At 50.0% G+C, this 14,889-nt stretch overlaps 1 protein-coding gene across 1 annotated transcript in view; it reads right to left on the bottom strand.

Moving 5' to 3' along the window:
- Window positions 1-14,889, bottom strand: part of UBE3B (ubiquitin protein ligase E3B) — a 164,943-nt gene that overhangs the window by 10,875 nt on the left and 139,179 nt on the right. Inside the window, exons 22-24 of the mRNA XM_075320039.1 lie at window positions 5,763-5,828; window positions 2,602-2,660; window positions 388-570 (exon numbers count right to left, since the gene is read on the bottom strand). Of these exons, the coding sequence (XP_075176154.1) occupies window positions 388-570; window positions 2,602-2,660; window positions 5,763-5,828 (308 nt within the window). The remainder of the gene's footprint in view (window positions 1-387; window positions 571-2,601; window positions 2,661-5,762; window positions 5,829-14,889) is intronic.

Raw genomic sequence — 14,889 nt, 5'->3', positions numbered from 1 at the left:
ACTACATTGCAATAGGTTTACTACTCCTCTTCTGATAATATCCTGCTGATAATACAGCAATATTATCAACAGTACAGTAAACAGCCCAATAAGTGACACATTTCCGGAATAAGGGTGACTACATCATGTTGCTCTCAAAATAGATGGCAAAAAACTGGTGACAGATTCTGTATAAGCCAATTTGCCTGGCTGTATCTACAGAGAAATTTGTATACTGATATAATTGCAGGTACATCCTGGTATTTCACAGTTGTAAGCAGCATATTGTGATTTGCTGTAGATAGTATCATCTCCATAGGGAGAGAAACCTCTATGCAAGAGATTCAAGTGTAACATTTGGCAAAGAGAAAGAAAGTATCTTATGACATCTCTAATCATTTAACTCACTTGAGGTCATCCAAGTCAATCTCCGCATTGTCCCCTGATATAAGACGCTGCAGCTCGGGTGCAGAGAACATACGTATCCACTCAGGCCGGATGATAGAGCGGAAGCCGCTGATGAGAGCAGCCGTCTGGTTCTTGATCTGTGTGTGCATGCGGAAATGAGCCATAAGGTGGATGTAACTGATCCTGAAGAACAGAAAGGGAAACAGTCTGTACATGAACATATGGTAGGCAAAACTGGAAACCGCAAATACAAACCAGCAAATGAAAAAGATGGAAAAAATTATAGACAAAGCTAATTTTTATTCATTATTTGTTACTTTTGCATTTTTGAATCAGTACCTCTGAATGAGGATTTGTTTGTATTTTTGGGGGCTGAGTTGTATTCTTTTATATTTTTGGCACAAATTATTTATTAGCTCTTTCTCTGGGAAATGGAAAAAGAAGCAGCATATTTTTTGTGTTTATTTTTCAGTTTACTGCAATGTATTAATAACTATGCTGTGCTTTTTTGAACAATGGCATTGATTAAAAGGAATCTGTCACCAGATTTGGTGACTATAAGCTGCAGCCAGCACCACTGAGCTCTTATATACAGCATTCCAGAATACTGTATATAAAAGCCTAGGCTGCTCTGTATAACATAAAAAACACCTTTAAAATACTCACCTGCGGGGCGGTCGAGTCCAATTGGTGTTGCTGCTCTTGGTCCAGTGCCTCCTGTCTCTGGTCCAGCGCCTCCTCTCTGCTGCGATCTCAGTTCACATCCCAGCCCAGTGTGGAAGATGCGTCTAAATCATCCACACAGACAGACGCTGCGGTCCTGCGGAAGCACACTTTGATCTGCCCTGCTGAGAGCAGGTCAAAGTACTGTAATGCGCCGGCACAAGGAAAGATTAAAGACCTCCCGCATATGTGCACTAAAATACTTTGATCTACCCTAAGCAGAGTAAAGTGTGCCTGCACAGGACCTCAATGCCGCATAGTGTGCATAACATAGGACCTCAGAAGAAGGAGGACGGTGATCGCCACAGAGAGGAGACACTGGACCAGAGAGGGGAGGCACAGGACCGGAGAGTAGCGACACCCATCAGACTGGACCGCCCCCTAGGTGAGTATTATAAGAGTTTTTTTACGTTCTACATAGCCGCATGGACTCGTATACAGTATTCTAGAATGCTGTATATAAGAGCTTAGTGGTGGTGGCCACAGCTTATAGTCGCCAAATCTGCTGACAGGTTCCCTTTAAACAATTGATTGTACACCAACATTACTGGTTTCTAATGGTGCCTGATAGAGTTGAGCGAGTACCTAACTATTCGTACTCACTATATTCATAACGAGTACTGTTTAATACGCGCGTACTTATTCCGAATAGCGTGTGCAATGCAAGTCAATGGGGAAAACTCGCAAAGTAAGGAGTAACCCGAATGCCATACTATTTGCACGAATAGTGCAGCATTCGGGTTACTTTGTGAGTGTTTCCTTATTGACTTGCATTGCACAGACTATTTGGAACTAATGTGCGAGTATTAGACAGTACTCGTTATGAGTATAGCTAGTACGAATAGTTACGTACTCACTCAACCCCAGTGCCTAAGGCTGTACTACAGCGCTTGAACAGCATCTCACTCTTCAATTAAAGAGTTGATGTAAAAGGGTGTGCGAGATCAAAATGCCCACCGTAAAAAGATAATACAGCAGTTTTCATCCCCTTCTGGACCAGTCGATTTTTCGTTTTTGCTTTTTCCTTCGCCTCTACATCAACTCACACTTCGTATAGAATCCATTCCTTTTTTATTTTTATTAACACAGCTGTATTAGGGCTAGCGATGAGCATGTCTTGGTCAGTGGGCAAACTTACAAAATCAGCAAGGGATCAAATACTTTATTTCCTTCACTGTATGTGGAAACATTCCAGAGCTATAACTGCAAAGTCAGATTTAAAAGATTTGGCCTCGTCAGGAGGTGAAAACTGGTTAAACTAATGAATGACACTTTTACAAAATGTAATAAAAAAAATAACTGTCTGAAAAAAAAAATAAAATGATTAGTGTTTTAGTCCCAAAATAAAATTTGTCATTCATTTATAAAAAAAAATGCCTCTAATGGGCCTTTGAGGTTATGTGAAATAAGAGCGGTTAAAGAAGTGTTATAGCAACAGACATGTATTTTGACGTAGTGCTCCTTATTCCTCTAAGATGTGGATTCACTTACTTGTTTTCATTAGTTACAGAAATCGATTTCCCTCCAGGTACCAGCTCATGGCAGACCAGCTAAAATATAGAACTTTATCAGTGATCAGAAGTGGTTATTATAATTCAGTCTAAAATGTGCTTTATGGTAGATACATCCTAATAAATTATACCATGGCACAAAGTCATTACAAGTATATACAGCAAAGCAATGAACAATTTGTGTGCTACTGGGCTATACTAGAAGCAATGCAGCTTTTAATGAAACTAGCCGGAATTTGTTTTCAATCGCATTTCATGTGAATCTTTAAAATGATATATACAGTATATACCACTAGACTTCTATAGGTGTCATCGTGACATAAATCATGCACAGAGGAGTAATATGGCTGCTTGTAGCAGTAGGTAATATGCATGATACATGGAATGGGCGCCAGGAAACAGCAGTCTCTTCATGCCGATGTGGATATGAGATGAGCAGTACATGCACTACTTCCAGCCACAACTAAAGTGACCTCACCACATACAGTGTTATTATGGAGTACAATGTATAGAAAGTATGTGGCAAACTCCCCATAGTTGTAGCTGCACTCTTATTTAAAGGGATTATGTCAGCAGGTTTTTGCTATGTAAGCTAAAGCCAGCATGCTGCAAGGGTTAACAGTGAAAGTTTAGGCATGCCTGTCTTGTCACAGTCTGATCTATTGTTTATTTGCTATATTTATTTAAGCAGCAGGACCCTTATCATTACAAGACTAAAGGTCCAGTCACACTAAGCAACTTACCAGCGATCCCAACAACGATAGGGATCGCTGGTAAGTTGCTAGGAGGTTGCTGGTGAGATGTCACACTGCGACGCTCCAGCAATCCCACCAGCAACCTGACCTGGCAGGGATCGCTGGAGCGTCGCTACACGAGTTGCTGGTGAGCTCACCAGCAACCAGTGACCAGCCCCCAGCGCCGCGTGGAAGATGCTGCGCTTGGTGACTAAGGTAAATATCGGGTAACTAACCCGATATTTACCTTGGTTACCAGCGCACGGAGCTACACGTGCAGAGAGCAGGGAGCAGCGCACACTGAGCGCTGGCTCCCTGCTCTCCTAGTTACAGCACACATCAGGTTAATTACCCGATGTGTGCTGCAGCTAAATGTGCACAGAGCAGGGAGCAGCGCACAATGCTTAGCGCTGGCTCCCTGCTCTCCTAGCTACAGCACACATCGGGTTAATTAACCCGATGTGTCCTGCAGCTACATGTGCACAGAGCAGGAGCCGGCACTGACAGTGAGAGCGGCGGAGGCTGGTAACAAAGGTAAATATCGGGTAACCAAGGACAGGGCTTCTTAGTTACCCGATGTTTACTGTGGTTACCAGCCTCCGCAGAAGCCGGCTCCTGCTGCCTGCACATTTAGTTGTTGCTGTCTCGCTGTCACACACAGCGATCTGTGCTTCACAGCGGGACAGCAACAACTAAAAAATGGCCCAGGACATTCAGCAACAACCAACGACCTCACAGCAGGGGCCAGGTTGTTGCTGGATGTCACACACAGCAACATCGCTAGCAACGTCACAAAAGTTGTTCGTTAGCAGCGATGTTGCTAGCGATGTTGCTTAGTGTGACGGGGCCTTAAAGTGCATGGCAATCCAGCACGCCTAGAACTATGATAAACACCTCACTGTCAATGTACAATCTATATTGAGAGCCTAGTGTGGGGGGATATGACGCCCTGGCCTATCAGGTCGTCACAAGGGTGCCGTGCAATCTGCCCTTCTGCATGGTACCTGCTCCTCCTTGGTTATGGGTCCTGTCCCTTTAGTGTTGCTAAGAACAGGTATACACAAATCCTGAGGAACACTCTGCACCACACCCACCAGACACCCATTGGACAGCCTGAGGGGAATAGGGCTGCCCAGATGGAGGGATGGTAGAAGGAGGGCCAGAAGTGTCAGTAGTAGTCAGAGAGTGTCAGTGAGCAGTGACAGGAAGAGGTCCCGCTGCGGAGCTGGGCTCCTGTCCCCGTCCCAGACTTTGGCCTAGCCTGGAGGGAGCTGGAACCCCGGTCGCAGGGGGTAGTGGCAAGGGGCACGGTACTGCCACGGAGGGCAGTTTGGCGGCCTTGTGCTAAAATCGGGCAGGGGCCAGGGCACAACGGGGTATGCGGACCCTAGGCTGGGAAGTAGCTTTATGCAGCCCAGTAATTCACCCGACGAGGACGGAATCTTCATGAACCGCTCTCCACCCGCTCCAGAATCGGGGTACTAGCGCAACGAGGGGGATAGGACTTCCCAAAACTGTCCAGAAAATCCCAAGCATGAACCCTGAGAGCAAGCTCATCCTGCTAGCCACGCAGGTGAGCGGGACCCGAGTAGTTTAAGGCGAAAGGGATCCACCAAGTGTAAACACGGTGCCAAGGGACAAGGCTTCAGACCAACCAGCAACGCCAAATGGGCACAGACCCAGCGTGTTCGAACTAAAGCTATTGGGCATTCAAGACTTTGGTTTATCCGGTGTCAATGTCAGCATCTCTGGACTGTGTCAGTATGTTGTGCCCCTTTGCTTCCAATGGGTCCCCAGCCTACCATCACCGAGCCCCGGGACACCTTCCCCTGCCCACAGAGGGGTTAACATCACCAGCTGCCATCCCATCGCTCCCGGGCGCTCTCCCTCTCTCCTAAACGCAGCAGCGGTGGTATCCCATCTTACCATGACCCGTGGGTGGCATCATGAACACTATCCAATCCACCCTTTCTTCCCCTTTTTCATTTCGAGCGGCCGCGCGACCCCGCCTCGGGTCCGGAGACCCCTCGAGCCACTGCGGATCCAGATCCGAGCAGCCCGTCGGCTGTCGCGGGGGCGGCACAGGGACAGTTCACTGGACTCTGCTACATGACAAAATCTACAAATTCAGATTGTGTCAGAACAGCTGCACCCGGTAATCAAAGTGATACATCATTAGATTCAGAATCTCCTTGCCTACATCATGCTGCTCTTAGATGAAGTATCAAAAACCTGCTGACAGATTCCCTTTAAGGTCTTCCTTATAATTTTAGATTTGGGAAGTAATTTATGATATAGAAGTTCCAATGCTATGCAATGCCGCTAAAAACTGTAAAATCAGAGCAAAAATAGTATAAAGCAAAATTATGGTAATCAATTTGGCAAAACCAATAATAATATCAGCTACCTGACCCATGACGTCTTCATCATAAGAAAGTGTGAGCCCTAGATCACTAATATCGCCATCGTATCGCTGTAAATTGTAAGACAACAGTGTTACTGAATAGGGAAGCAGACACCTATGTTTCTACCTAATCAGCTGTGCAAGGATTGACAGAAAATAAATATATCAAGCTGAGGATGAATATGTGCAATATCTTTACACACTTGGAAATTGACATTTGGGGGACTAATATTTGAATCACTCCCCACTGCAGACAGTTTTATCTTTTTTTGTCTTTCTAGTCTTCCAAGAACCATAGCTTTTTATTTTTTTTTGTCAATATAGCCATTTGCATGACAAACTGTATTTTTTCAAGTAACATGACAAAGTGCATTGAAAATTAAGCAAATCTGCAATATTTGGGGAATTTATTTGGGGTTTTCCTCTTTACAGCATTCACTGTGTCAACACCAAAAAAAACTTTTGTACTGGGAGGATACAAACAATCAATGATAAATCACCAGCAAGAAAAATCTAGTCGATAAAAATTAACTTTTATTAAGTAAGAATTTTTTAAAAGAGAAACAGGATGTTTCAGGAAAGCAGACCCCCTAGAAGGGGTTAAAAATTATATCACAACTTGTTAATATGTTGGGAACACAAAACAATTTTACATAATTAGTGTCACCTCGTATACATGGTGTATATAATAATGGAACAATATGCTAAATGAAGGGAATTTTGTTTACTTACCGTAAATTCCTTTTCTTCTAGCTCCTATTGGGAGACCCAGACAATTGGGTGTATAGCTTCTGCCTCCGGAGGCCACACAAAGTATTACACTTTAAAAAGTGTAACCCCTCCCCTCTGCCTATACACCCTCCCGTGCATCACGGGCTCCTCAGTTTTGGTGCAAAAGCAGGAAGGAGGAAAATTATAAATTGGTCTAAGGTAAATTCAATCCGAAGGATGTTCGGAGAACTGAAAACCATGAACCAAAAGAACAATTCAACATGAACAACATGTGTACACAAAAGAACAAACAGCCCTAAGGGCACAGGGGTGGGTGCTGGGTCTCCCAATAGGAGCTAGAAGAAAAGGAATTTACGGTAAGTAAACAAAATTCCCTTCTTCTTTGTCGCTCCATTGGGAGACCCAGACAATTGGGACGTCCAAAAGCAGTCCCTGGGTGGGTAAAAGAATACCTCGATAAAAAAGAGCCGAAAACGACCCCCTCTTACAGGTGGGCAACCGCCGCCTGAAGGACTCGCCTACCTAGACTGGCGTCTGCCGAAGCATAGGTATGCACTTGATAGTGTTTCGTGAAAGTGTGCAGACTAGACCAGGTAGCTGCCTGACACACCTGCTGAGCCGTAGCCCGGTGCCGCAATGCCCAGGACGCACCCACGGCTCTGTTAGAATGGGCTTTCAGCCCCAAAGGAAGCGGAAGCCCAGAAGAACGGTAGGCTTCAAGAATCGGTTCCTTGATCCACCGAGCCAAGGTTGACTTGGAAGCCTGCGAACCCTTACGCTGGCCAGAGACAAGGACAAAGAGCGCATCTGAACTGCGCAGGGGCGCCGTGCGAGACACGTAGAGCCGGAGTGCTCTCACCACATCTAACGAGTGCAAATCCTTTTCACATTGGTGAACTGGATGAGGGCAAAATGAAGGTAAGGAGATATCCTGATTGAGATGAAAAGGGGATACCACCTTAGGTAGAAATTCCGGGACCGGACGCAGAACCACCTTATCCTGGTGAAAAACCAGGAAAGGGGCTTTGCATGACAGCGCTGCTAGCTCCGACACTCTACGGAGCGATGTGACTGCCACTAGGAAGGCCACCTTCTGCGAAAGACGTGATAGAGAGACATCCCGCAGCGGCTCGAAAGGTGGTTTCTGAAGAGCCGTTAGCACCCTGTTAAGATCCCAGGGTTCCAGCGGACGCTTGTAAGGTGGGACTATGTGGCAAACTCCTTGCAGGAACGTGCGGATCTGCGGAAGCCTGGCTAGACGCTTTTGAAAAAATACGGATAGTGCCGATACTTGTCCCTTGAGAGAGCCGAGAGACAAACCCTTGTCCATTCCGGATTGAAGGAATGAAAGAAAAGTGGGTAAGGCAAAGGGACAGGGGGTAAAACCCTTATCAGAGCACCAGGATAAGAAGATCCTCCAAGACCTGTGATAGATCTTGGCGGACGTTGGTTTCCTGGCCTGTCTCATAGTGGCAATGACATCTTGAGATAACCCTGAGGACGCTAGGAGCCAGGACTCAATGGCCACACAGTCAGGTTGAGGGCCGCAGAATTCAGATGGAAAAACGGCCCTTGAGACAGCAAGTCTGGGCGGTCTGGGAGCGCCCACGGTTGACCCACTGTGAGGTGCCACAGATCCGGGTACCACGACCGCCTCGGCCAATCTGGGGCGACGAGAATGGCGCGACGACAGTCGGACCTGATTTTGCGCAGCACTCTGGGCAGCATCGCCAGAGGAGGGAATACATAGGGCAGTCGAAACTGCGACCAATCCTGAACTAATGCGTCCGCCGCCAGAGCTCTGTGATCTTGAGATCGGGCCATGAATGCCGGGACCTTGTTGTTGTGCCGTGACGCCATGAGATCGACGTCCGGCGTTCCCCAGCGGCGACAGATCTCTCGAAACACGTCTGGGTGCAGAGACCATTCCCCCGCGTCCATGCCCTGTGGGCTGAGAAAATCTGCTTCCCAGTTTTCTACGCCCGGGATGTGAACTGCGGAGATGGTGGAAGCTGTGGCTTCCACCCACTGCAGAATTCGTCGGACTTCCCGGAAGGCTTGACGACTGCGAGTGCCGCCCTGGTGGTTGATGTATGCGACGGCAGTGGCGTTGTCCGACTGGATCCGGATCTGCCTGCCCTCCAGCCACCGATGAAAGGCCACTAGGGCTAGATACACTGCCCTTATCTCCAGAATATTGATCTGAAGGGATGACTCTATCGGAGTCCAGGTTCCCTGAGCCCTGTGGTGGAGAAAAACCGCCCCCACCCTGACAGGCTCGCGTCCGTCGTGACCACAGCCCAGGTGGGGGGTAGGAAGGATTTTCCCTGCGATAGAGAGTTGGGAAGGAGCCACCACTGAAGTGACGTCTTGGTTGCAAGGGAAAGAGAGACGTTCCTGTCGAGTGAAGTCGACCTCCTGTCCCATTTGCGGAGAATGTCCCACTGGAGTGGCCGCAGATGGAATTGCGCGAAGGGCACTGCCTCCATCGCTGCCACCATCTTCCCCAGGAAGTGCATGAGGCGCCTCAAGGGGTGTGAATGACCCCGAAGAAGAGATTGCACCCTTGCCTGCAGCGAAAGCTGTTTGTCCAGCGGTAGCATGACTACTGCTGACTGAGTATGAAACTCCATCCCAAGGTACGTCAGTGATTGGGTCGGTGTCAACTTGGATTTTGGGAAGTTGATGATCCACCCGAACTGCTGGAGAGTCGCCAGAGCGACGGAAAGGCTGTTTTGACACGCCATCTGAGAGGGTGCCCTGACCGGAAGATCGTCTAAGTAGGGAATCACCGAGTGGCCCTGAGAGTGTAGGACCGCCACAACAGATGCCATGACCTTGGTGAAAACCCGTGGGGCTGTCGCCAGGCCGAAAGGCAATGCCACGAACTGAAGGTGTTCGTCCCCGATGGCGAAACGCAAAAAGCGTTGAAGTTCGGGTGCGATCGGCACATGGAGATAAGCATCCTTGATGTCGATCGATGCTAGGAAGTCTCCTTGTGACATCGAAGCGATGACAGAGCGGAGAGATTCCATCCGAAACCGTCTGGTGCTCACATGTCTGTTGAGCAGTTTGAGGTCCAGGACGGGACGGAATGAACCGTCCTTCTTTGGCACCACGAACAAGTTGGAGTAAAAGCCGCGACCATGTTCCTGGAGGGGAACCGGGATCACAACTCCTGTCTTCAGAGCGTTCACCGCCTGAAAAAGTGCATCGGCTCGCTCGGGGGGCGGAGATGTTCTGAAGAAACGAGTCGGGGGACGAGAGCTGAACTCTATCCTGTAACCGTGAGACAGAATGTCTCTCACCCATCGGTCTTGAACATGTGGCCACCAGGCGTCGCAAAAGCGGGAGAGCCTGCCACCGACCGAGGATGCCAAGTCATGAGGAGGCCGCCTTGGAAGCAGTGCCTCCTGCGGCCTTTTGGGGGCGTGACTTGGACCGCCACGCATAGGAGTTCCTCTGGCCTTTCTCCGGCCTGCTGGACGAAGAGGATTGGGGCTTGGCGGAGGGACGAAAGGACCGAAACCTCGATTGTATTTTCCGTTGCTGAGGTCTCTTTGGTTTGGACTGGGGTAAGGAGGAGTCCTTTCCCTTGGATTCCTTAATAATCTCATCCAATCGTTCGCCAAACAAGCGGTCGCCAGCAAACGGCAAACCGGTTAAGAACCTCTTGGAAGCCGAGTCTGCCTTCCATTCGCGCAGCCACATGGCCCTGCGGACTGCCACAGAGTTAGCGGATGCCACCGCTGTACGGTTAGCAGAGTCTAAAACTGCGTTCATGGCGTAGGAAGAAAAGGCTGACGCCTGAGAAGTCAAAGACGCAACCTGCGGAGCAGAATTACGTGTGACCGCATTAATCTCAGCCAGACAAGCTGAGATAGCTTGTAGTGCCCACACGGCTGCAAATGCCGGGGCAAAAGACGCGCCCGTGGCTTCATAGATGGATTTCACCAGGAGCTCTATCTGCCTGTCAGTGGCATCCTTTAGCGATGATCCATCTGCAACCGATACCACAGATCTAGCCGCCAATCTAGAGACTGGGGGATCCACCTTGGGACATTGAGCCCAACCCTTGACAACGTCAGAGGGAAAGGGGTAACGTGTGTCAGTAAGGCGCTTAGTAAAGCGCTTGTCCGGAACCGCTCTGGGCTTCTGGACAGCATCTCTGAAGTTAGAGTGATCGAAAAACGCACTCCGTGTACGTTTAGGGAACCGAAACTGGTGTTTCTCCTGCTGAGAAGTCGACTCCTCTACAGGTGGAGGCGGGGGAGAGAGATCTAACACCTGGTTGATGGACGAGATAAGGTCATTTACTATGGCGTCCCCTTCAGGTGTATCAAGATTGAGAGCAACGTCAGTGTCAGAGCCCTGAGCTGCGACATCCGCCTCGTCCTCCAGAGAGTCCTGACGCTGGGAACCCGAGCAGCGTGAAGAAGTCGGGGAAGATTCCCAGCGGGCCCGCTTAGCCGGTCTGGGACTGTGGTCCGGGCCGGAGTCCTCCACGTGAGACCTAGGGCCCCCCCTGGGAACGTGCTGCGGCGCGGACAGAGAGGGGCCTGGAGGAGAAGATCCAACAGGGCCCGGGGCTTGTGTAAGGATCGGTCTGGACTGCAAAGCTTCAAGCAGCTTGGCAGACCATTTGTCCATAGACTGAGCCATGGATTGTGAAAGTGACTCCGAGAGTTTTTCAGCAAAAACTGCAAACTCTGTCCCTGTCGCCTGGACAGGGGGAGCAAGGGGTTCTACCTGAGCCGAGGGGCCCACTAGTGACCGAGGCTCGGGTTGAGGAAGCACAACAGGGGTTGAGCATTGCTCACAGTGAGGGTAGGTGGAACCCGCAGGTAACTTAGCCGCACAAGAGGTACAGGTCGCAAAATAACCCTGTGCCTTGGCACCCTTGCTCCTTGTGGACGACATGCTGTTGTTTCCTAGGAGAGTGATCACTGAGGGTATATGGGAAGGGTATACAGCACGACCGAACAGAAATATATAACTATATATATAGTATCTATTCCGGCACCCTAAGGGGACCAGCACCGGGTGACCGGTGTGGCTTACCGACCGCTAAAAAGCGGAGTGTGTGTCCTCCAGATTCCCTGCCTTAGGTCTCCCAGCGTTGCAGAGCTCTTTCCAGGAAATCCTCCACAGGCAGAATGCCAAGGAAATGGCTGCCGGAGCTCTCAGGGGAGGAGTGGAGCCGTGGGCGGCGTTAGAAAAGTGCGGGAATCTGGAGTCCCCACAGTGATCAGTGAGGGGGGAGGAAACATACAGGATGCTCCGGCCCTCACAGCCGACGTCAGGCCGGCCGTCCCGCCCTTACCCCTGATAGACAGGCCCGGGGGCGGGAGTTTTGCTACTAGGCCGCAATTGAAGCCGGGGACTAAATTTAAGACCGCGGCCGACAAACAGGCGCGGTCGGCGCGGAAGTCCGCCGGCCGTCACAAATAAGCAGCTGCTGCAGCGTCCGGGATGAAGGTGCTCCATGCACATCCCCCATGGGTATACAGAGTACCTTAGTGATGCAGGGCCCGGTCCCTGAGAATAAATAAACTCCTGTCCGACAGATTCCCACAGGGGCTGCGGAGGGAGCACGGTCCCAGTGAATGGATGACCGGTCAGGATCCCACTTCTCCCAGAGCCGCTAAGGGATGGTGAAGGAGACAGCATGAGGCTCCGGCCTTTGTACCCGCAATGGGTACCTCAACCTTAACAGCACCGCCGACTTAGTGGGGTGAGAAGGGAACATGCCGGGGGCCCCGTGGGGGCCCACTTTTCTTCCAACCGATATAACTAATCTGAGAATGCATGAGTGGATGTGTGACTCCTTCCACACAAAGCATAAAACTGAGGAGCCCGTGATGCACGGGAGGGTGTATAGGCAAAGGGGAGGGGTTACACTTTTTAAAGTGTAATACTTTGTGTGGCCTCCGGAGGCAGAAGCTATACACCCAATTGTCTGGGTCTCCCAATGGAGCGACAAAGAAAAATATATATAGTAACACGAGTGTGTTTATAAAAAAAAACTCACTCCTGGAAGAAGCGCTACAAGTGCGAAACGTGCGTCGGAGAGGGTGTGGGACACTTACTTGCACTTCTGTGATACACCGTAGGTATATGTTTTGTTAGCTGCTTTTTGTCATCAGCTGGTTGGAATGATTGGAAGGCACTAAATTTCATAATCTATATATATAATTGCCTTATTCTGTCTGTCTGTTTGTTTTGCTCCAAAATGACTTCATTACAGTAACAACCGTCGTACTGGCTGCTCGGCTCGGCCCGGCCTCGCCCCCTGCATGCGTTGGCCGCTCGGCCCTGCCCCGCACACGTTGGCCGCTTGGCCCCGCCCTCCGCACATGTTGGTCTCTCGGCCCCACCCCCCACACACGTTGGCCGCTCGGCCCCGCACATGTTGGCCGCTCGGCCCCGCCCCTGCACACATTGGGCACCTATACACGTCCCCCCGCACACATTGTGCACCAATACACCTCCCCCCAGGACTACTCCACCTATTAGACACCTCCCCCCAGGACTACTCCACCTATTAGACTCCTCTCCCCCCAGGACTACTCCTCCTATTATACTCCTCTTCCCCTAGGGCTACTCCTCCTATTATACGCCTCGCTCCCCAGGACTACTCATCCTATTATACTCCTCACACCCCAGGACTACTCCTCCTATTATACTCCTCTTCACCCAGGACTACTCCTCCTATTATACTCCTCTCCCCCCAGGACTACTCCTCCTCCTAATATACTCCTCTCCCCCCAGGACTACACCTCCTATTATACTCCTCTCCCCTCAGGACTACTCCTCCTATTATACTCCTCTCCCCCCAGGACTACTCCTCCTATTATACTCCTCTCCCCCCAGGACTACTCCTCCTATTATACTCCTCTCTCCCCAGGACTACTACTCCTAATATACTCCTCTCTCCTCAGGACTACTCCTATTATATGCCTCTCCCCCCAGGACTACTCCTCCTATTATACTCCTCTCTCCCCAGGACTCCTCCTCCTATTATACTCCTCTCCCCCCAGGACTACTCCTCCTATTATACTCATCTCCCCCCAGGACTACTCCTCCTATTATACTCCTCTCCCCCCAGGACTCCTCCTCCTATTATACTCCTCTCTCCCCAGGACTACTACTCCTATTATACTCCTCTCCCCCCAGGACAACGTCTCCTATTATACTCCTCTCCCCCCAGGACTACTACTCCTATTATACTCCTCTCTCCCCAGGACTACTCCTATTATATGCCTCTCCCCCCAGGACTACTCCTCCTATTATACTCCTCTCTCCCCAGGACTACTCCTCCTATTATACTCCTCTCCCCCCAGGACTACTACTCCTATTATACTCCTCTCCCACCAGGACTACTACTCCTATTATACTCCTCTCTCCCCAGGACTACTCCTATTATATGCCTCTCCCCCCAGGACTACTCCTCCTATTATACTCCTCTCTCCCCAGGACTACTCCTCCTATTATACTCCTCTCCCCCCAGGACTACTCCTCCTATTATACTCCTCTCTCCCCAGGACTACTCCTCCTATTATACTCCTCTCCCCCCAGGACTACTCCTCCTATTATACTCATCTCCCCCCAGGACTACTCCTCCTATTATACTCCTCTCCCCCCAGGACTACTCCTCCTATTATACTCCTCTCTCCCCAGGACTACTACTCCTATTATACTCCTCTCCCCCCAGGACAACTCCTCCTATTATACTCCTCTCCCCCCAGGACTACTACTCCTATTATACTCCTCTCTCCCCAGGACTACTGCTATTATATGCCTCTCCCCCCAGGACTACTCCTCCTATTATACTCCTCTCCCACCAGGACTACTCCTCCTATTATACTCCTCTCCCCCCAGGTCTACTCCTACTATTATCCTCCTCTCCCCCCAGGACTACTCCCCCTATTATCCTCCTCTTCCCCCAGGACTACTCCTCCTATTACACTCCTCTCCCCCCACCCCAGGACTACTCCTATTATAGTCCTCTCTCCCCAGGACTACTCCTCCAACACACACACACTGCACAAAATATACCTCCCCCCAAAAAAACACACACGCACCCCACACACACCCACACAAACCGCCCAACACACACAACACCACACACTCACTGGGAACCACAAACACCGCCCTACACAGACACCCACACACACAGACAAAGCCGCACACACAAATATACGCACACACCGCGCAACACACACACTGCACAAAACATACCTCCCCCCAAAACACACACAGCACCACACACACACAACGCTGCAGACACGCAAAGCTCCACGAACAACGCAACACGCACAACGCAACACACAAACAACACCGCTCTCACACACCCCCACCCAGACAACACCCAGAACATTTACAGCGCCCTACACAA

This window comes from Anomaloglossus baeobatrachus, chromosome 1 (assembly GCF_048569485.1).
Source record: "Anomaloglossus baeobatrachus isolate aAnoBae1 chromosome 1, aAnoBae1.hap1, whole genome shotgun sequence".
Classification (NCBI taxonomy): Eukaryota; Metazoa; Chordata; class Amphibia; order Anura; family Aromobatidae; genus Anomaloglossus; species Anomaloglossus baeobatrachus.
Note: the sequence above shows the minus strand (reverse complement) of the source record. Positions and strands in the feature narration are given on the sequence as shown.